Source organism: Amphichorda felina, assembly GCF_050947745.1.
Source record: "Amphichorda felina strain 45539 chromosome Unknown scaffold_1, whole genome shotgun sequence".
Classification (NCBI taxonomy): Eukaryota; Fungi; Ascomycota; class Sordariomycetes; order Hypocreales; family Bionectriaceae; genus Amphichorda; species Amphichorda felina.
In genome coordinates this window covers 4,524,200-4,546,412 of record NW_028145049.1, presented here as the reverse complement: position 1 = coordinate 4,546,412, position 22,213 = coordinate 4,524,200, and the positions used below count along the sequence as shown (strand labels likewise).

The following is a 22,213-nucleotide window of genomic DNA, read 5'->3' as shown; positions in this document are numbered from 1 at the left end:
GGTCTCTCAGCATCTGCCACAATTTTGATGGAGAGTTGGCACCTCCTGGGAAGCGACAGCTCGCCCCGACAATAGCCACGGGATCGGTCTTCCATCCTTGTTGGCGTGCCATGTTTTCGGCGTGTGGCTAGTGTGATGTCTCAAAGTGGCCCGAAGCTACGGTGCTTGACAGAAGCAATGATAATAGCAGCTTCATCTGGGCACTGACATGAGTGGGAGCCGTCTTTAGAACTATATATATAAACCAAAAAGAAGAAAAAAAGAAGATGAAGATGAAGAATAAAAATAATAAAAAAATGGGAGAAGGACAATAAACAAGCAACCACGCATAAGATCGGGTAGTATTTTATGTGCCTAGTTGGACAAACCCGATCCTCCCCGCTCGCTCATTGATCGTGCTACTCACTGCTAGTATTCACCGACAATGCCATGGCGGGATGATATTGTTATAGTCCAAGAAATCCTGCCGACTTCGGTAGGATGTTTGGTCGGCATATTGCGTGGACCTCAAGGGTTTGACTAACATCTAACACACAGCCTCCTTGCCACGTCTCTCTTCCTGGGACTGTATTGTCTAAAGGCTGATCCCAGAGCATATCACCTGGGCTCGGGTTTGTATCTTTCTCCCTCATCTTACCAAAACGCACCCAAATACTTACTTCCCATCGCAGTCCTCCAAGTTCAACATCCAACCATGGGCGTCCGAAAGGCCCTTATCGGCCATGGCACTGGCAAATACAAGCTCATCCACGATGCCCCCATCCCCGACATCCAGCCAGGCCAGATGCTCTGCAAGACCGCAGCCGTCGCCCTGAACCCAGCCGACGCCAAGACAATCGACTACTCGCCGGTCCCCAGCATCGGCGGCTACGACTTCTCCGGCACCGTCATCCGCGTAGGCGACGCCGTGACGCGGTTCCAGCCAGGCGACCTGGTCTTTGGCTTCGCCCACGGCCTGAACGCGGACGACGCCAACACTGGCGCCTTCACGGACCTTGTCGTCGCCACGGAGGACCTCTGCTGCAGGGTTCCCGCGACCATGACGTGCCACCAGGCGTGCACGCTAGGACTAGCCATAGGGACGGCAGGTTATGCCATGTTCCACCACCTGGGGCTCGCGATGCCTGGGTCCGAAGAGGGCGAGCGGCCAGAGTACGTGCTCATCGCCGGGGGCAACACGGCCTCGGGCCGGATGGCGATCCAGCTTCTCAAACTGTAAGCACTATCATCTGTCCCCCCCTCCCGGATAGGCTATCTATGTTACTGTTTGCTACTTTTGAATGCTGACAACGGGGACGTCCGCCACACGCAGCTCCGGCATAAAACCAGTCGTCACCTGCAGCCCCAGCAACGCCCCCGCGCTGAGGCACCTGGGCGCCGTGGCCACGTTCGACTACGGCCAGGGCACCTGCGGGCGCGAGATCAGGAACCTCACGGGCGGCAGGCTGGCGCACGCGCTGGACTGCGTCACGACGGCGGAGACCATGGCCATGTGCTTCGAGGCGCTGGGGGCGGCCAGGGGCGGGACGTACATCGCGCTGGAGGCGCCCCCCACGCACGTCAAGTACACGCGGCGGGACGTCACGGTGGACTGGGTGCAGACGCTGGAGCTGCTAGGGCGGGTCGTCAAGCTAGATGGCGTATACGGCAGGCCAGCGCGCGAGTCGGCTCGTCGGTTTGCGGCTCGGCTATACGTGATGGCAGAGGGATGGGCGCGGCAAGGGTTGGTGCAACCACCCGAGTTTCGAGTCCGATCGGGAGGATTGGAAGCTCTGGAGGAGGGGATTGACGAGGTTCGTACGGGTAAGACGGCGGGGTATAAGCTGGTCTACCCTGTGTCTTGGGATACCTAGAAATGAAGGTAGTAGCTATTTGTATATTGCCACCGTGCGGTTTATCCATACTCCTATTAGGTGGTTTCTTGCAGGGAGTTGGAAGTCGTTGCAAGTCCATTTCATAAGAGGAATAGTACGGATACTCGTGGTTACATGTACATGTATTCAGGCACGCAGCAAGGTACTCCTGAAATGGGTACAGGGTTCATACCGAGTGCTCTACGTGGAGGGCCCCAAGGGGAACTATGTACGTAGTACCATTAATATCCCGATTCGAATAAAATAGCTTGAGGTGCTACGTTAACCTTAGTAGGGCATGGAGCTAACCGAGTAGTTTTGCGGAGTGCCAAGACCGGGAATTTTGGCGGTTTGATGCGGAGTACGGAGTACTACTACATGTAGGTAGGTATATAACATGAATACGGAGTATTACGTGAGGAGTTTGGTTTTTGGCTGAAGGTACGAGTACGAGGACGTGTACGGAGAACACTGCGCATGTGCCACGACTCGATGGGAAGCATAAAAGTATGGAGGCAGCCCATCCCAGCGTGGCATCTTATTCCGCAGCGGAGAAGACCAGCGTCACGGTGCTACGCCTGTCTGCTGTCTAATCCCAAATCAACATCTTTGTCTCACCGCCCACTATTATCTCACATCTTACGTATCCGTACTCATACGAGGGTCTTCTTGCACCGTTGCACGGCCTATCCCCCCCCCCCCTCTCTCTCCGGTATCGACAATCATGGCCTCTCATGACGTTCTCAAGGTCTCTGCCTACCACTACAAGGACGCCAGCAAGACAGACGAGGAGTTTGAAACCCACTTCCACAATATCATCAATCACGATTGGGTGGAGCTTGTCAAGAGGCACAATGTCTTTAAATACGCCGTGGTTCGTGGCCCCCCTCATCTCTTCCTCTCCCACTTGGCAGTGACATATCGACACACACACGCACACCCCATGTTGCATGTGTTGGCTGCCGGCTGAGAGCTTCCGGGGCCCCGGGGCTCCAGGAACCCCTGTCAGCCACATAATACATCTAGGGCCCCAGTATAATAACAATCCCCAGCATGATGACTGACACCAAGATCACTTGCTAACACGCATCCCTCGGGGTATGCACCGCCCTAGACCTACACACCCTCATCCATGTCGGCTGCCCTAGCAGAGACGGTGGGCAAAGTCCGGCCTGGCTGGACCGTCGGCACTGCGCATGCCGCCGTCCTCACCTACTACGTCCGCGACATGGAGCACATGCTGGAGCTGGTCAAGGACCCGGAGTATCAGACAAAAGGGCGTGTTCCCGAGACCGGGTGGATTGATTCTTCCAAGGGCCAAATCTCGATTGTATATGAGAAGGCTTACACTGAGAACGGAGGGATTGTCGATTAGGACTAGAGGACTACAGGACGTTCATTTTCGTTCCCTTGGCAGCGCATGGCATGATAGTTACCCAAACAGGGCCACTTGACTATAAAGACTGTCCTAAGACAGATACAAATAAATATAAAGCCGAGGGTTTGCTTATACTGACGACGTGTACCTAATGGGCATGATTTTCTATAGCAAGACGGGTGAGACATACGAGGAAGAGCATAGGTATCAAGCTAGCTATAAAGGCAAGGTTCGAAGAAGGTAGGATCTACCTATATGGCTACCTAAGGCACCAACGTTTCAACACTGGCCCCCAGACCGAACATGCTAGCAGCGAACAAACAGGCCCTTTCCTCAGTCTATGGCCCCTTTAATTCTTCCGTTTTGGTATCCTATATGCCATCCGTGGTATTATCTCATTCCTTATAGTCGGATCGCGGGCCTTAGCGAAATGCCTGATGAGCGTAGGTTTGGTAACTCGTACGGTCGAAAAATGGCGACTGCAGCCTCTAGCGTTGGGCATCGGTCATCGGGTATCGGGCATCTAGATAGCTCTCTAGCTCTAGCTCTAGCTCTAGCTCTAGTTCTAGCCCTAGTCAAAGATCTTTGTGACTCGTAAGGTCGAAGGTTATTGGTTAACTAGCAAGGTTGAACTATGACTCTAGCTACATAAGCCGTTGGCGGTTGAAACGTCGAGGAACTACGCTACTAGGGAAGCCTTTCTAGCTGTTTCAGGCCCGTTGTCAATTGAAGCTTTATACCTATTCCTTAGCCTATACGGATAGCCGACCGTATAGCCGGGTAAAAGCTCTTCACGTCTGCCTATGTAGCTGCCCGAGGCACCAAAATTTCAACATTATCGACACATGTACGGGTAATAACGTCGTATTTGTTGTAACCCTGCTGCGATTCGATTCTGCCTGCCGGGCGGCCGTCCTATGGGTCGTGTCTCAGGATCTCACTTAGCATATGGTGTCGGTAGCATCATTCGATAAACCCTTGGAAGTGAACCATGACCGTCACCGACCGCTATAGATATGCGTTGGAGCCAAGATGTCGTATAATATAAGGCCGATACTAGCTGCATAATAGTGGCGTCGCAGGTTTGCGATGGTTATGAGCCCGAGAGGTTAGACGGTAATTGCGTAGAAAGTTCGTTCCCCCCGAGAACTGGATATAGATCCGATGACCGGCACCTAGACTCTAGCGAGATATACGTAGTTAGAAGGCGTAAGTCAGTTGATTAGGAATTCCGCGTGGATAGACGAGATTTCCACTGAGAAATCCGTCATAAACTAGGGTGTATGTCGTGCAATATGAGGCCCAATACTAGCTGCATAATAACGGCGTCGCATTTTTGCGGAAGACCTCTGCAGGCGAGATCCTGCATACATTAGTGAACGGTGCGGCATTTTATCTCTCTTTCCTTGTCTTGCCCGTGACAGACGGTTAGACTAGCTAGCAGTTCGGGAGGTATTTTACTACATAGGCAAGATAAATATGCCGATAACGTCTGACCAAACGTGTCTGACACACCACCCCACGGGCTGCAATTACCAACCTGCGTCCCCTTTGTCCCGACGATATGTTTGCGAAACCCGCAACCAGGATCAATATGCCCCTGCGGCAGACATGTGATCGGTGCCGAGATCTCAAAGTCCGCTGCAAGAGAGAACCCCTGGCGACGTCGGACCACTGTGTGCGTTGCCTCAAGGCTGGTGCCCTGTGCGTCTACAACCGTAAGTTGCAACCTACCTTAGGCTATGCAGATAGATGTATCCCCCGTTTATGCGCTAATTATATCCATCGAGAATAGCACGCCAAAGAAGTGGGCGCCCCGTGAATGACTCCAGCACCCTAAGGGGCCCGGCACATGCACGAGTACATTCAAGGGAACGCTTGGGACTATGCACCGCTGGGTCACCCAAGAAACTACCGACCAGCATGAAGCAGTATCCAGAAATCCATCCTGGGGACCTTCCAGAGTTCCATGACGACCTGTTGTGGTCGAATGCGGTGACGGCCATTACTAGCGGGGAGCTCTCGGAGGACCTATTATCTGACACAGCCGACTACTACATGGTAGCCAGTGAGGACTCGGACAATACGCTTGTTGGAATGGACCCAAAGTTCGGCCTGGAAAATGGACTGGACGACCTCTTCTCGAGTCCGCTCGTACCACCGCCGCCTCCGGAACAGGCAGATGGGAAACGGGCCGCAGACAGAATAGAGACAGATATGCGGGAACTCGCAGAGTTGAATCTAAAAGCGTACCGCATGACGAAAGTCACCGGCATAAAATACACCATCGAACTCATCGTCATAACCAGAGCCATCCTAGGGATCCTCGGCCGGGTCACAGCGACGGTCCAGCAGCAAGAAGAAGAAAACCGAGTTTGCGCCGTCAGCAATGGCCGGCGCCACCCGCGGTTACCATCGCCTGTTCTACATGACTACACACCCAGGATGACTACCAGCCTCATCTTGCAAGCAGTCTCGTGCTGCGAGCAGATCCTAGACGCATTCACGCACGTCTGCTCTGATCTTTATGCCCAACTCGTGCCCCAAGCTCGGTCCGCCGGTGGCAACAACAATGGCAACGGCAACAGCGGCGACGACGACTGTAGCCTATCTACTGCACGAGCCGTCATGACCGTGGAACTCATCAACCACCTGTATGAGAAGCTAAGCCGGGGCCAGAAGCAGGTCCTCAAGGCTGCCCCGACGGCCGACAGCTTCTCTCCTTCTTCACCCAACCTAGCCACGCCGACCTCCGAATACTCCGAATCGTCCACTACTGCTACAGATCGACCGACGGCAGCGGCTCAGATGGCCTCAGATTCGTCAGCGAGTATCATTGCGGTGCTGCTGCAGCGGGCGCACGGCAGGCACCCGCACCTGGAAGCTTATATCCGGGCCATCCGGGACCTGACTCGGAGGAATGATGGGGTATAGATTACAGAGACCCAAGTGCTTGCGTAATATTGCCTTGTACTACACCCTACTGATATACGTACGAGTCCCTTATATCTAGCTCTATATACGACGCTAGTATAGCGTATCCTAATCAGCGGCATCTTCTTACTCAGTTCCTATATTATATTTACTAGTATGTACCCATTCGTCGTCGAACTACGCTATGAAAAGGCCGATGTACCATATACGTAGCCGCTCTATATTGGCAATAGGGATACGGCTAGAGATATATGTCGAATAGAAGGTAGAAAATAGTCGGGGATAAACGATTGGTACCGCTAGCACCAAAGAGAAGATTTCTAATTATGGGATTAAATATGCTCAACGGGTTGAACAATTGATGGGAGACCGTATCAGTGTCGTATGGCCTTCTTGTCGTGGGATTGCAACGTAGTCAAGACTCTGGGCCGAGCCTCACTTCCAGCCCCAGCCCCAGCCCCAGCCCCCGACCAACATCTTGGAACACTTCCAGTACTCGGGGTCATGTCTCCTCCATCCGAAGACCTCTGGGAGGGGTATTTCGCCGTTTGGAAAGACCTTTCGGATTGCCCACATGGCCTAGGCCTCTTACAGTCTCAAGTAGTACTTATGATCTATCTTGGTGATCATGTTTTGGTCCTCGATTCTAACGATGAGGGCGCCTCCTCTACTGCCGTACTTCTCAACAATGGACGCTGGGGGTGGAAGCTGTGGCTTAGGAGACTCTTCCGATTGAAAGAAGGAGGAATCTAAAAAGTCCATCTCATCCTTTGAAATATCTGGCGGGGCCGACACGTCTATTCGCGGTCCACAGGGTGCTTTTGGTGCCATGGCGAAGGATGATGGTGCGACGGGCGGAAGCTCGAAAGAGATCTGAAGTGAACTCGTGGAGCTCCGATCACTAGACCTACTACTAACCTACACGTACTCTCCTGAGGTAAATGGAGACCACCACCTCAACTAGTGGTGAAACTGCGAAACTAGTTAGTGGGTAAAGGGCTTTAATACGGGTCAAGCCGCGTGGTAAGTCTCGCATCCCCGTATCTACACCGCGTCTCCCACACATGCGCTTACACACAGGGTGGGGATGATCCAGGTTCAGGGTATACCATCTCGAACGTGTCCAACCCGCCATTGATAGCCAGTACCTGAGCGAGGTCCAGGACACGCTCTGTGCCTCGGATCGTTTGCTAGAGGGCAGGGAGTAGCTGGTTGGTGGCAAGATAACCTTTGCTGATCTAGCCTACGTCCCCATAACAGCTTCTTGTCTTCGTCGCGAATAGCTTCCACCCAATCTCTTTGTGCGCCCTGAGGCTCGGCGTCATCCTCCTTTAAGTACCAACAAGCTCCCTCACCCATAACGGCCTAACTGGAGCATGCATTAGTGCACGGTTTTGGGGGTTGGAGTACTCTAGGGCTGTAATATTCCGGTGGTCCATGGGTGGCATGGTGGCGACGTGCCCTCCATGCTTTGATCCTTGATCTCTGCACTGCATCCAACCAACAAAGTCCGCAAAATGTCCGCTCCGCCATTGCACCGCCCTCTTCTCTTCCGGCATCGCTTTTTCTTCCCTTGTTAATATTTAGGTCACGCGCTTGGGCCTATAATGGGCGGGTTGTGTGTTGTAGACGCCTTCCATTTCTGCAAACGCTTCCCAATTCCTCCTTCACCACCAGCGGCATGGCAGACTCATCTCGACAATACGGCATCATCGTGGTCGGGGCCTCTGGATTCACAGGCACGCACGTCTGCCTCCACATCGCGGCCCAATTGCCCACGAATCTCCAATGGGCGATAGCAGGCCGGTCTCGAGATCGCCTCGAGAAGCTCGCGGCGAGGCTCAGAAGGGAGTATCCAGACAGAGTGCAGCCAGGTGAGACTGCGATTGCCATCTTGCGCAAGCCCAATTGACCATCACTCCAATACTAAATGCGACGGATATTAGAGCTCGAGATTGTCACGCCAGATGATGCCGAGAAGCTGGGGCAGGTCGTTGGCAAGGCCACTGTCTGCATCAGCTGCGTCATGTATCCGCTCGACGGAGAAAGGGTCATTCGCGCATGCGTGGAAAGCCGAACAGACTACCTGGACAGGTTGACCCTCTCTCCCCCCTTCCCTAGTAACAGCATCTAACATGGGCAACGCAGTGCCGCCGTCCCCACCCTCGTCCACTCCTGGATCGCCAAGTACCACAAACAGGCCGAGCAGAACGGCGTCGCTGTAAGCATGATATGATCACCAGTGGAGTCAAAGCGGGCCCCCGGGCTTACGATGCGGATCCTGCGGGTTCCGATGAGATCTGGAGATCGGACGAGCTAACCAGGATGGACGATAGCTCATCCATGCCTGTGGAGCCCTGACGGGCGCCATGGACCTCATGGCTGTTCACGCTTCTCGCGAAATTGCTTCGAAATGGTCGGCCAAGTTGGGCAAGATGACGCTGCGAATTGACGAGCTCGAGTACGGCCATCTATCTCTCTTGGGGATCGAGCTAGGTGTGATGGGAGAATTACGAGAGCTGACTTGGTTCAAAGTACCAACGTGAGCGGAGGCACATTCCGAACAATGCTTGAATACGCGAGCAAAGGCCCCAGAATTATGGCCGCCGTCGAGCAACCATCATCACTCTCGCCCATTCCATACACGGCAACCCCCCACGTCATCCCGGGTGTACATCGAGATCCCGTGCTGGGGCTGCTCTCCAACTCCTCGCCGAGCGCAAACCAGGTCCGCGCTCTCGTCAACAGAACCTGGGGTCTTCTCGGCGGTCCAGACGGCAGCTGGGGCCCCAGCTTCCAGTACAACGAGTACGACATGGCGCCATCCTTCTTCGGCGGCATAGTCAACATGCTGCGGTGCTGGCTCATCACCTCCCTTCTCGGCCTGGCGCGATTCGGCTTCTTCAAGAACCTCCTGCTCCATCTCGCCCCCAACACCGGGTCTGGTCCCACCGACGAGCAGGTCAGGAGCGTGCCCGTCAAGATGCAGGCCCTCGTGGCGGCTGATCCCGCCGAGGAGGGGCAGCATGGGAAGTACTGCCACATCAAGCTGGCGTTCCCCGATGGGCACTATCCCTTTGCCGGGCTGATCATGGCCCAGGCGGCTGCTACACTTCTCTACGGTCGGAATCTGTCGGCGGGTATCAGGGGCGGATGTCTCACGCCTGGAGTTTTAGGGCACGGGTTCGTGGACCGCGTCAGGTCGGGAGGCCTGGAGCTTGAGTCTACTCTGCTTGAGAATGCCGAGTAGGTACCCTAGATTTGGGTGTATATTTCAGGGCTAGGGGCTATAAAGAGTCTCCCCGATGCTTGAGGTATCCAAATAGCAATCTGTCTCGTACAAATAGTATGGGTATGATTTATACGATCAATTTCCTAACGCCAATGTACCGACACCGATCCCGCCGCGACAATGTGCCGGATCTAGACCCCCGGCCGCTTGAATGCTTTAATGTACGTCACCGAATCAAAATCTTCCAATTGGAGCAGTTCAGATGCTGCAATGGGTGGCTATTGCGGAGAGTGTGGAGATTGGAGACGTGTACTTCTGCCGGTTGCCGTCATTGGCTCTGACTCTTGACTGGAGTGAACCGCATGGGCTTCGATGCAGCAGCCAAGATCAAGAAGAACGACGCCGAGAGCTGGCTCAGGGCGTGGGTAGAGGCCGCCGAGAGGACAGAGGAGGTAGCAGGGTATCAGTCATGAGCATCCACTCTAATCCTGGGAGAACTCATCGTACAGTCACGGGTCTTTCTAGCAGCTCCTTTGCAATACTCATCTCCTCGAGGTTCTATATCGCTATTCTTTTCACGAAACTCATGAATCTCGCCTTCTCTTCGCCGCTCATGCAGGTGATTGTGTTCTCTAGAGTAAAATTCCCAGGGATACAACTAGGGTCCTTGAGGGTTCCTAAACACATATATGAGCGGGGCGTCTACGGTTAATACCGGGGGTTTCTCAGGATTTCTTACCGTTGCTGTCATAAAACATGTTAGTTCTTCGACCGCCAGATAGAAGACTCGGGGGCGGAGGGCCGAGCAGGGCTGCCATCTGGCCAAGATGTGCCTCGTCATCGTATTCGCTAGGGTTGTTGGGGATCACAGGGTCGAAGAGCGCCTTCCCCTCAAGCAAGTCCCATAGCTGTCAAAGTAGAATCACCAGTTCAGCATCACTACCACTAAAAATACACGGCAGCCCATTCTTACCATAACCCCAAGGCTCCATATATCCGCCGAGTAGGTATAACCAGAATTTAGTACAACTTCTGGTGACCGGTATATTTCGGCCTGAATGGCACCGGTGTGTATCTAGCCTGGTTTTGTTGCGACGGATAGATCAAAGTCCACGAGTTGAATGACTCCCGTTGGGCGAGCAAGCGGTCCGTAGTTATTTCGAGCGAGGTAGATTATGCGCCCATCTATGTGCTTTTACGGCAATGGGCTGTTGAATTCATCCTCGGCATCTCGTTTAAAAATTGAAGGATCCTCAATCTTTACCATGATGTTGTCGGGTTTTAGGTCTATCCTAATGGTCAGCACAGCGCTCAAACTCAGCATTAGTGGAAATAAACCATGATGGTGCCCTACCTATGTGAATTATGCGGCACTCAGAATGGAGATAGTCAATAGCATGAAGAATCATTTTCAACAAGATCTTTAAAATCTCAGGAGGATTGACGCCATTGATATATCTTTCGCGGTAGATTCACAATACCTTTCGCGGTAGATCCACAAAGGCTCGCGTAAGGCTTCCATAGCTAGACACACGCCGTGGCCTGTATTTCCGTTCAGGAGAAAAGCCTCGGAGAGCTTCCTGATGAAATGCCAGCCGTGATGCCGTGGGTTAGCCCAAGAAAGATGTTTGATGATGTTGACCTCACTCTCGGTAGGAACCCGCCGTGAGGAACGAGCGATAGTTATTGATCTTGACAGCAACATATCGTTCTTGCGACCAGCGCCAGGTGGCACCAAAAAGCATCTCATCAATTAAGATCACGAGCCAGCCATACAGTCGAGTTGGCGGTGGGCGGACCAGAATTTGATACAGGTTGGTCAATTGTGATTGACGCGTCGTCGAAATTGAAGTTTGGCGCGGTCTGTCCATACACTGCGTTAGAGCGGGAGGTTTAAAAGTAGCACATAATACTGGGAAGCGGGATATATATCATAAACAATCAAGATAAAAAAGTTCAATGGGAATATTAGGATTTTCTCAACTATCCTGTTCTCCAGATGGCATCAACCGGCAGTGAGAGTATGGGGACTTTTCGATCCCCTATCTGTGCCAAAACTGAAATTTGCAGAGCCCAATGCGTTTTCCCAGCACCCGGGCAACCCGCAAGAAGAAGAGACCGTGGGGGTCCCTTTCAATGCTTGGTACGCGATATTCTGGTGAGAGTTGAACGAGTCAAGGATGAGTTGAGCGGATGAGCGAGAAGTCTCGCCTTAGATCAAGTCAAGATCATACATGCGGGAGAAATTCGTCGAGGTAGAAATAATCCGTAGGTTGGTAAAATAGGACGAAATAGTGAAATTGTCGGGGGTTCCAGCGAGCTAGTTTGAGAGCATTTATTTCTGCATCTCTTGTAGTAGTGGACTCCCGCAATTCGAAGACAACTTGAACAGGGTTATTGATGGGAAGAAGGCCTGATTCCGGGATGTTGGGTGGTTGGAGCTGGGATTTCCATGGCTCAGACAACTAGTCCGAGCCTGCTTGTGGGGTTGCCCTTTCATGGTTGAGATTTGACTCCCTCCTGGAGTGATGTTTCCTTTACAGTAGAAAGCCGGTATAGAATGATAATTGGGTTTGTTGCATTAACTGGAACAACGCCAGCTTCGATGGTGGCTGTGGACCCGAACTTGGAGAAAGTTGAAGCGATGAATAAGTGAACATGAGGAAGAGAGGAAACCTAAAAAGCTGGGAAAGGAAAATGTAATGCGGTGTTGAGTATGATGTGACCAGGAGGTGAGAGATGATTGAGAGACCATGGCCCCATAGATCGAGTGGAAGCTGTATTGCCCGTCTTGTCTGCATCTCTACTACCTGGCCAACATAGACCTGCCGAGGAAATTAGTGACGCTTCTGGCATCAAGGATTGTGGACGATCATCTGGTAGGAACTCAATGATGAGTAAGGGAGTCCATGATACCACCTAATACTAGTCAACTTATCACGTGTGTTGCTTTACTACTACGACGATCGCAGTACTAGTGGAGCGGTCACCAGAGTTGGCGAACATGCGGGGACAGAACTGGGGAAACCCAGCTGGGCGGTGACCGGGGGGCCAAAAGGCGGAGCCGGACGGGCGGTGTGCCGAACTGTGGATGATGCCGGATGGAGCATTCATGGTGTGCTTGTTTGGAAGTGTGACGACTCCGGTTGGCACCTCTCCATTGCGAGGCGAGGTTGATAGGTAGTTGATGGCATCAGTTCGAGCTCGATGGCATTTTGATTCACTATCTGGGCCTCGACTCCTCATCGCCATGGCACCCTGGTGCTGAGTCGCTTCCGACATCCGAGGTCACTGGAAAAGGAAAAGAAGGGCATGTCGTCGAAAGAATGGTGCAATCAGAGGGAGATGGTGAGACTTGGTAAGAATGCAACTCAAAGGTTCTAGTTTACGAGTATACTTGCAGTTTGGAAGGAGCCACTTTGGTATCTGCCTACCTAGGCAGTATCTACGGAGTGCTACAAGTGCACTTTCAGGATATTTGTCCCTTCCCTTGGAGGTCCTTCCAGGTTGCCCATTTAGAAGAGGATTAGGGAAGATGCGTTAACAGTTGCCTTTCATTTTCAATATGACCCGTAAAGTATCGACTTAAGTGAGGGGTGGCACGGCTTCTTTCGCAACATGAGATACTGAAGATCCCTCGCTTTCTCCTGCAAACTTGAGTGGCTGTGTATCTAATATGTGCACTTCACTTACAATGCTTGCCTGAGGCTGCGTGTCAAAGACATCACCTCTTGGCCAAATCACATCATCTGCAATTTTGAAATTTGCCAATCAGATGATGGAACCCGGCTTGCGGCAGAAGACCACCGATACAACGGGCCGATGGAGGAATATAGAGGAGACAGGGAAACAAAATGAAGATGAAGAGTATCCGTAGGAATAGGTGGCATTCCAAATCTGTGCCTGTCGCGGTGACACCCTCGCATCTCTCCGTGTCACCTAATGGATCAATCAATTGATGCCGTAAACGGCAGAACGACGACAGCCGCCGCCGATCGTGGGTGAGCCCCATTTATTGACAAGGAGACAGCCAATCGGCGCTCGGAGCTGGCTCTGTCGTCCGGCCCGTCGGGCGTGTCGGCGTGGGCCCTCTTCACCGATAACGCCATACGTTGGTGCAAGTTCGTGCTCTGGCGACGGCCAAACACGGCCAAACACAGCCAAACACAGCCAAACACAGCACTAGAGGTCTCACCGTCTCTTATGCTTTTATTTTTGTGCGCTGAGGGGCTCGTCACAACGGCCACCGTCGCAATTTTCGTCTTTGTAAGAATTTTGAAGCACTTGCAACGAGGCATCCGCATCCCCAAAAGTTGCCGTTGAGCCACGGGCTGTCGGTCCCCGACTAGCACGTCCCTCTGATCGTTACGTAAGTTCGCTTTAAGCTTTGAACCAGAAAGCCGGGCCCGTTACGCGGGGTTTTGGAGGGGCCAGCGAAAATCAGGAACTAGGAGCCTCGCGACTGCCTCCGACAGCCGCCACCCAATTGTGCAATACCACCATCTCCGCCACCTGAGGACACGGACAACAACTGCGACACTGCAAACGACTCAACCGTGCCCCCTGGCCCAAGGCGCAGATTTCAGGTGGCCAAGTCGCTGACAGACAAACAAGCTTAACACTGTCAGCTTTGGTCTGGCGCCTACCGCTTCAGCACAGACCGACCCAGCGCCCAAAGAGTCAGCGTCACGCAATCCTAATCGGTGGCCTCATCCGCCTCGCACATTGCGCTGCCTCGCCTCCCTAGCCTTGCGCAAATGCGTCCCCTGGTTTCAGTCATCTGGTCTTGTTTTCCTTTTATTACATCGCCGTGCCGACCGGCCTTGCCCTGTCTTTCCCCCAAATAGATCATTTCCGACACCTAGATGGACAGCATCTTTGGAGCGCTGAGCGGCCGCCCGGCGTCGACATCGCCGCACCGCAACTACACCCGACACCAAGATCAGGCCGACCCTTCGCCCTCAAATAACAACATGGCCCTCTCACCACCCCTCACACACGACGACGACGACTCATCTCGCCCAGCCCCCCAGCAGCCGTCCAAGGACAACTGCGACAGGCGTGGACCCCGAGAAGAGGACGCCTCCCGTCTCATCAAGAAGATGCCTTCCGATCTTGTTGGAAAGCACGTCAGCCCATTCCTCAAGCAGCACATCCCGGGCATATATGCACCCGTTGGCAAGCAGTTGCAGGAAGACCTCTCGTCTGAACCCAAGGACCCCAACACCAGGTTCTGCTACCGCCACCGCCCCGACTCCAAGTGTCGCCGTGCGGCGGACGAGACCAAGATGGGCATTATCCAGCGTGTAAGTTGCTCCGGATCATGGAGTCCAGTCTAATGCTGACCCTTCTCAGGATCTCAACAGCCTCCCCAGCGCAGACCAGCAGGCCATCACCCACGTCTGGTCCCTCTTCTCCGCCGCCCCAGCCAAGCACCGCGAACTCATGCTCCAGGGCATCATCACACAATGCTGCTTCCCCCAACTCTCGACCGTATCGCGCGAAGTCCACGAGCAGCTCAAGATCGACTTCCTCACCGCCCTACCCCCCGAACTCTCCTACAAGATCCTCTGCTACCTCGACACCGTCTCCCTATGCAAAGCCGCACAGGTCAGCCGCCGCTGGCGCAACCTCGCCGATGACGACGTCGTGTGGCACCGCATGTGCGAACAGCACATCGACCGCAAGTGCACCAAGTGTGGCTGGGGCCTTCCCCTGCTGGAGAAGAAGAAGCTGGCAGCTTGGAGCCGACATCACAAGACACACCACCCCCACTCTCCTCCGGCTGTTGTCGAGGTCAGCGAACCTCCGGCATCGCCGCCTTCACCGGGATCGAACAAGAGGCCCTTGGATGCAGGCGAAGACGGTCCCTCGAAGCGTCCGCGGCTGGAAGCGTCGGCATCGACAAAAACCGGGTCGCAACTCGAGGTGGAGCGCAAGGTCAGGCCTTGGAAGGATGTCTATAGGGATCGCTTCAAAGTGGGGTACAACTGGAAGACTGGCCGATGCTCCATCAGGACCTTCAAGGGACACAGCAATGGAGTGACATGTCTTCAGTTCGATCACAACATTCTTGCCACGGGCTCCTACGACACGACCATCAAGATCTGGAACATTGAGACGGGCGAGGTCTTGCAGACTCTACGTGGACACACGGCGACGGTGCGAACACTGCAGTTCGACGAGTCCAAGCTCATCAGCGGCAGCTTTGATAAGACCATCAAGATCTGGAACTGGCAGACGGGAGAGTGCCTCAACACCCTGAACGACTGCCACACCGACGGGGTTCTATCAGTGCACTACGAGGGCAGCACCCTGGCGTCGGGATCCATCGACAAGACAGTCAAGATTTTCGATTTCGACAACCAGCAGACCTTCACCCTCCGCGGGCACACCGACTGGGTTAACCACGTCCGCCTCGACACGCCATCCCGGACCGTGTTCTCAGCATCCGACGACCTGTCTGTCAAGCTCTGGGACCTGGACACGAAGCAGTGCATCAAGACCTACCTAGGCCACGTCGGCCAGGTCCAGCAGGTACTGCTCATGCCACCGGACTTTGAGCCCGACGAGGTGCCCGGTCACGACAGCAACGACACGACCTCTGTCCATAGCCGAAGAAGTGCGTCGCCCCTGCCCGAACAGGCCACCGACGATCGCGCCGCCTACGGCACCAGCTTCACGTCAGATGAGTCGCGGCCCCTGCCCCCGCGCTACATGCTCACTGGCGGCCTGGACAACACGGTCCGGCTGTGGGACACGGCCACGGGCAAGTGCATCCGCAGCATGTTCGGTCACGTCGAGGGTATCTGGGGCCTGGTTGGCGACACCCTGCGCGTCGTGACGGGAGCTAACGACTCCATGACCAAGATCTGGGAGCCGCGTTCCGGCAAGTGTGAGCGCAGCTTCACCGGCCACGCTGGTCCGGTGACCTGCGTGGGGCTCAGTGACAGCCGCATGGCCAGCGGCAGCGAGGACGGTGAGGTACGACTGTACAGCTTTGAGGGAGAGACGGTGGAGGAAATGGGCACACCGTCGTAATTTTTTGTTTCTGTAATGCTTTTCTCTTGCACGGCACAGTGACCGCACGGCGTTTAAGCATTGAACTTTCAGGGCGTTCATGATACCACGAGCTTATTTGGAAAACAGGCGGGGATTGTTCTCTATCAATGCCCTAGCGCATGGTTTGGGGTATAGGTTTCGGACTTTTAGACGTAACGGACAAAATAGGAAAAGAAACGGTACGGGAATCGATATCTCATGGCAACGAAAATCATGTTCAGGCGCTTAGGCTGGTGCGCCCATCTTGAAGATAAGAGGCGCATACGAGTATGAATATATACAAAATTTTAATCAAATGTACATGGCTTCCCTGTGACTAGTACAGGTAGGTATATAGTTACTTTTCAATCCAACCTCACGCAAATTGATCCATCCCATCTTCCGCTGCCTTTCCGCCAGCCTGCTGCGGCGGCCGCTAGTCTCGTTGCTGCTCGCTCAGCAAGCGCCCCTTCTCCTCCTCCTCCTCCTCCTCCTCCTCCTTCTTCTTCCTCGCCCAGTGGCAGATAGTCGACACAGGGATGCCGTACCAGGCCGCGGCGAGTAGTCGATCATCTCCTCGACCTCGTGGGCCTCGAGGAACGTGAGCACCTCCATCTTCTTCTCGCGCGGTGCGCCGGAGCTTGCGCCCCCAGTACGGCTTGGGCTTGGGGCCGGGCTTCTTGCGCGGCGGCTTGGCCACGTTTGGGGTTGGCTTGTTGGGCCAACGGCATCTTTTGTAGATGGATGGATGGGGCTTGGCGCAGTTCTTTGGGCATGCCCCAGATGGCTCCAGTCGCGTGGTCGTTTGGAATCTCGGGTCATTTTTAGAATAGTACGGAGTACCACATAGTAGTATTGGATGTAGCCTCCTTGTGGGGCGCCAAGAATATGCTGCTGGTGGGTAGGGATGGTAGAGATTTGGAAGGAACGCTGGGCGAAGCTCCAAAGGCAGGTTCAGGGCTGCTCGCAACTTCCAAGTTCAGAACACATCCTTCTCACATTCAACCAGATTGAAGACTCTTGATCCGCATCATCGCCTTTGGTTCTTTGTGTGATAATATTAACAGCAAACTACTATGTATACCATCTGCCGGACGAATCTCGATTCCTATTAGAGGACACCCGCCATCGGGCACACCCTCCCGCAATGATTGGCTTCCATGGTAGGGGTCTCATGCAGGCCGTCAACTTGGCCACTGAACAACCTGTCAGCCGCATTTCAGGGCCGCGGCGGCACGACTGCGCCTCTCGTGATAACATGGCGCCGTCTGAGACGACAGACTGTCTGACCTGCCCATGACATATGACAGAAAGTTGGCCCGGGTTTCACAGAGGGCACGGCCTAACGCCACATCATAACGATAGGATGGTATCGAACAACATGATCTCGGACAATGAAGGCGGGCCGTCCTCAGCTGGAGGAGACCCAGACACGCCGGCCGAGGTCCTCCCCCGCGAGCAGCACCTCCAAGACATCTGCAAGGCCTTCCTCTTCCAACTTGGTCTCTATAACGAGCCCGAGTGGTTCTACGACGTCAGGGATGAGGAGCCTTTCCATGGCCGCATCCGCCTGGCCGTCCGCCCGGGGCAGACAGCCGAGTTGGTCTGGCAGCCGCGGGAGGACGAGGGCGATGACGGCAGCACGACGACGCAAGTGTTTTCGCGGCAGGAGCTGCGCGAGGCCATTGAGAGAGTTTGGCCCCGGAGTTTGCGCGAATTCAGAGGCTGGGGACAGGATGGCGTCACAAGTATGCTGGTGGAGGTGGGGGCGTCACCTGAGGGTAGTGTTCTCGGTACCAAAATTCCACAGGTCTTCTATACGCCATGGGTTGAGCTCGATGAGAAGTTGCATGCAGAAGAGGTGGTGTGGCACCAGTGGTGTCGAGATGTGACGGAGGCCATCCCAAGAACACCCCAGGTAGGTGTTGGGACCCATTCAATTTGATATGATGCTGACTTGGTAGCATTTCCCAGCGACGGGGAAGCTTCGTGATTTCGAGCCACCCGTGTACCACTCTCCCCACGAAAAGTGCAAAGGCCAGATAATGTAGCCCCTCTCAGCCCAGCCGAATCCCCATTGTATGCCTCCGCTAATCTCAGTCCAGCTACGTGACACTGGGAGAAAGGGAAGATGCCAGCCCATTCTGCTTCCCGCTCCCGCTACTTGCCTACCTCAGTAGCATCTTTGAGCCCTTTTTCGACGCCCCCGAGGGTAACGTCATCGACATCCGTCCTCTGTGGACGTTTATTTCTCCGCGCTTCCGCCTAGAGAATTTCTTTTGCTACAATGGCTTCTCGCAGTCTATGCGCTACCGTGTACGATACTTTCAGCCCGTGGAGAGGACATGGCTTCAGGCGCGGCGTCTCCCCGACGGGGGCGTGGACCTGACCTTTAATGCAGCCGAAGAGGCGAGGCGTTGCGGATTTCTTCTCGACAGGCAGATCGCGAGCATCGGTCAGAAGGACCGCGAGAGGCACTTTGTGGAGCGGCTGGCCATGGTGACCGTGACCATGGGCGTTGAGCACCATACCAACTTCAGCATAACAGTGTTGTCGGACGAGACAATGTCATACGAGCCGCGGACAAGGCCGACGAGGGAAGCCTGGGACATTTACAGAATATGGCCGGGCACAGGATGGAGTGGCATCACGCAATTCCTAGTTGAGGCGCAGCTTGTGTTTCAATCGGCGGCCGAGGCGTGGGACAAGACGCTTGACAGTATCGACAAGCTGGTCCAAGTCAACGTAAGTTAGGCTTACCTGGATAACATAGGAAAGGTAAGATTAACCTTGAGATTAGCTGAGCGATTTCATCGACGATGAGCGCGTCGAGGATCTCATGTTTGACTCATCTTTCACCCGGTCCAAAGACTACTTTGTCGCTCTGCAAATATTACGCCTGGTGGACGAGTGGGTCGACGAGGGCGTCGAGAGACTACGAGAGCTCCAAGACAGCGACGACTTCCATAGTTTGGTGCGCTTCCGAAAGCAGCACGATGAGGAGAACTGGGACCAGGCTATCCGGAACATGGAGGCGCGCGCCCAGCAGATCAAGCACCGCGTCGCCACCAAGTCGGAGGAGATCAAGAGCCTCCGGGATGGCGTATGTGGATCCCCTGGGAGATTTATGTTCAAACGACCTTGCTGACTGTACGGTAGCTGTTCAACGCCACATCCCTCCGGGAGGCAACCAAAGCCATGGCGCTAAACCAGGCCATCTACATCTTTACCATTGTCACCGTCTTATTTACCCCTGTCAGCTTTCTGGCGGTAAGAGCCCTTGACCCTGCCGGTTTCTGCGTTTATTTCTGACTGTACGGCTAGACATTCTGGGCGCTGCCATTCCTCAACAACCCCAAGGAGGATGGGAGCGAGATGGTGCCAGAGCCTCCGGCCTTCCGCAACACCATGATCATCTTGCCGCTTCTGACGTATGCCCTTGTCATGGGTATTGCGTGGTATATGCGGCCGGGCAGAGCCGCGCTATACAACGCAATGTGCGCATGGCCACGACTGGCCGGGGATGCCCTGAAAAGGGTAAAGACGTGGGCAAAGGGGGCTAGGGAAGCGGTGGAGGCGTCCAGGGGCAGGACGCGCGAGAAGAGCAAGGAGAAACTGCCCACGTACTCCGTAGGTAGGTAGGGCACGGCACGTTTCTCCGTGTCGAATGCAGGTACGTGGCAAGGGCATGGCACGTTTCTCCTTGTTGGGACGCAGGTAGTATTACTTAGCACGAGTATAGTCGAGTACGAATACACGAATACTAGACCATGATTACATCCCCTTGTCGGATATGCGTCAACGGCGCTGGCTTATTCGACGGCTAGTACCCAACGCGAGCGTCTAGCTCATCATCCCCTGCATGGTCCAGGTCAGCTTCACGTTGTGGATTATATGTCACCCACAGCGCAGTTCTCAACTACGAGTCAGTCCTCGGTCCTCCCAGTACAGGAGGCAAAGTCAAGAGCCGCCCGATGCGCCGATAGTCCCAAGAATCGTCCCAATAATACCTATCAGCATGCCGTGAAAATTCGGGAAAGGCCACCAAGCAGAAAGAAAGAAAAAAAAAACCTTAGGCCCCCTCCCAAGAGGGGTTCCAAATCATATGCGCGCGCGCGCGCTGGTCCGGGGACGTTGGCCTGTTAACACACATGTAGGATATATATGAGACCGTAGAATTTCGGGCGCGGTGTATTTTTCCCGACTACTATTACTCCGTACAGGGCCGTTGACTCGTTGGGACCCTCGTGGGGCGGGAGGGGAGAAACTGCACGATGCCCTTGCAGGGGTCGGACTAGCGTGGTGCCCCGTAGAAAAACGCAGCATGACAGCAGGGTCAGGGGAGGAGGATGACTGATGCATGCACGATTTTGGGGGGGGGGGGAGGGGGCAAACTGTCGGGTGTTGCAGCAGAAACTTGCAGCAAAGCGTTGCACCGTGAATTTTCGGGGGGGAGGGGGGGAGGGGTTTGGCTGTGTCTTGGCGGTGGGGTGGAAACGTTGATGGCGTGGAGTCGCTGGGGCCGATGGGTAAGGTCAGGTGAGCGCCGAGCATCTTCGGAGGGCGAGAGAAAAGGGCACAATATAGGGTCTGTTCGCAGGACTTCGGACGCTATGAATGTACGAGTAGTGGCTACGGACGTACGTACGTACGTACGTATGTATGTATGTATGTATGTATGTAATAAAATAGGTGGTGGTTGCCGCCGAACTTCGGAGCTGGTGCGTGTTGTGCTGCGGTTGGAGAAGGGAAACCGGAGACTGGAGAAGCGGCTTTCAGCGTTGTCGAGACGGGCAAGGCTAGGCGACGAAGGCCCTCCATAATCATAGATGACAGGATGGATGTCTCATCTCGCACGATGCACATGGCGCGCCCACGCCGTCGGGGCAGAAGGCGTCTGGGCAATTTCCAGTGCTTTGGCATTGGGAACGGGCTGCATTCTCCCAGTCGTGCCTAATACTACTAATCATCCGAGCCTGTGTTAATATTAGTACGTAGCAGTCTCTTCATGGGGGCTTTTATTAGTCGTCCAAGTCCCCTCAGCCCTACACCTTCGCAGTACCTCGTCTCACGACTCGTCGTTGGAGGACGGCCGCAGGTGTCCCCCCACATGTCAGCGACCCGAGACGTCCTCCTGAACACCTGGATGCTGTAATGCATAACAATAGTGGCCCCGAAAAGTTGCAGCAAGTCCCAGGTCAACTCCCATACACGTCGCAGATCCCATACAGGCTGCAGATCCCATACACGTCACAGACAGGTATGCGATGGAACCTGTCACTGGGGTCGCCGACCGAAGCCTGCGCCCGAAAACGGATGGCACCCGGAGGCTTGGACTGATCAGTTTCCCAATGGCACATAGTAAACAGCAGCATGTAAGCTGCTCTGGTTCAAACGAGGCCGAATACGGTATTGCGTATCGGAGCTGTGGTCACGTCGGAGCTGATCCCTTAGGACCGACACACCGACTGACTGACGGGGATCCACTCTCCAAGGCCACACCACGCAGCATTGTAGCACCAAATACTACAATGGGGCGAGGAGAGGTCGGTCCCAGAAGCGAGAACCAACACGGATACCATGCAAGATGGCGCTGAGGAAGATGCCCAGAGATGGAAATACGAAAGAAGTGAAAAAGAGACGTGTCGCATTTCAGAAGCTGTCAACTGACAGCCAACCCAGTGACATGTCACGGCCGTTGACGCCCGGTGCGACGGTGACATGCCAGGACGGCCAGGAGGAGCCCAGGACGGACGGCCAGGAGGACCAACAGGA

At 54.4% G+C, this 22,213-nt stretch overlaps 6 protein-coding genes across 6 annotated transcripts; all 6 read left to right on the top strand.

Annotated features, from left to right (window-relative positions):
• Window positions 1-694: 694 nt before the first annotated feature.
• Window positions 695-1,853, top strand: ACO1O0_001488 (chaperonin 10-like protein; the record flags this gene model as incomplete). The annotated part of the gene is made up of 2 exons (XM_083190974.1): window positions 695-1,215; window positions 1,313-1,853. The coding sequence occupies 2 exons, from the start codon at window positions 695-697 to the stop codon at window positions 1,851-1,853; spliced, it is 1,062 nt and encodes a 353-aa protein (XP_083054833.1).
• Window positions 1,854-2,577: 724 nt separating this feature from the next.
• Window positions 2,578-3,228, top strand: ACO1O0_001487 (uncharacterized protein; the record flags this gene model as incomplete). The annotated part of the gene is made up of 2 exons (XM_083190973.1): window positions 2,578-2,727; window positions 2,968-3,228. The coding sequence occupies 2 exons, from the start codon at window positions 2,578-2,580 to the stop codon at window positions 3,226-3,228; spliced, it is 411 nt and encodes a 136-aa protein (XP_083054832.1).
• Window positions 3,229-5,154: 1,926 nt separating this feature from the next.
• ACO1O0_001486 (uncharacterized protein) lies at window positions 5,155-6,165 on the top strand (the record flags this gene model as incomplete). Its single annotated transcript, XM_083190972.1, has 1 exon — window positions 5,155-6,165. The coding sequence occupies one exon, from the start codon at window positions 5,155-5,157 to the stop codon at window positions 6,163-6,165; it is 1,011 nt and encodes a 336-aa protein (XP_083054831.1).
• Window positions 6,166-8,534: 2,369 nt separating this feature from the next.
• Window positions 8,535-9,415, top strand: ACO1O0_001485 (uncharacterized protein; the record flags this gene model as incomplete). The annotated part of the gene is made up of 2 exons (XM_083190971.1): window positions 8,535-8,661; window positions 8,754-9,415. The coding sequence occupies 2 exons, from the start codon at window positions 8,535-8,537 to the stop codon at window positions 9,413-9,415; spliced, it is 789 nt and encodes a 262-aa protein (XP_083054830.1).
• Window positions 9,416-14,370: 4,955 nt separating this feature from the next.
• ACO1O0_001484 (WD40-repeat-containing domain protein) lies at window positions 14,371-16,438 on the top strand (the record flags this gene model as incomplete). Its single annotated transcript, XM_083190970.1, has 3 exons — window positions 14,371-14,526; window positions 14,548-14,703; window positions 14,753-16,438. The coding sequence occupies 3 exons, from the start codon at window positions 14,371-14,373 to the stop codon at window positions 16,436-16,438; spliced, it is 1,998 nt and encodes a 665-aa protein (XP_083054829.1).
• Window positions 16,439-17,819: 1,381 nt separating this feature from the next.
• On the top strand, window positions 17,820-20,080 carry ACO1O0_001483 (uncharacterized protein; the record flags this gene model as incomplete). The annotated part of the gene is made up of 5 exons (XM_083190969.1): window positions 17,820-18,356; window positions 18,539-19,183; window positions 19,239-19,541; window positions 19,598-19,708; window positions 19,763-20,080. 5 exons carry the CDS (start codon window positions 17,820-17,822, stop codon window positions 20,078-20,080), a joined length of 1,914 nt encoding a protein of 637 aa, XP_083054828.1.
• Window positions 20,081-22,213: the final 2,133 nt, after the last annotated feature.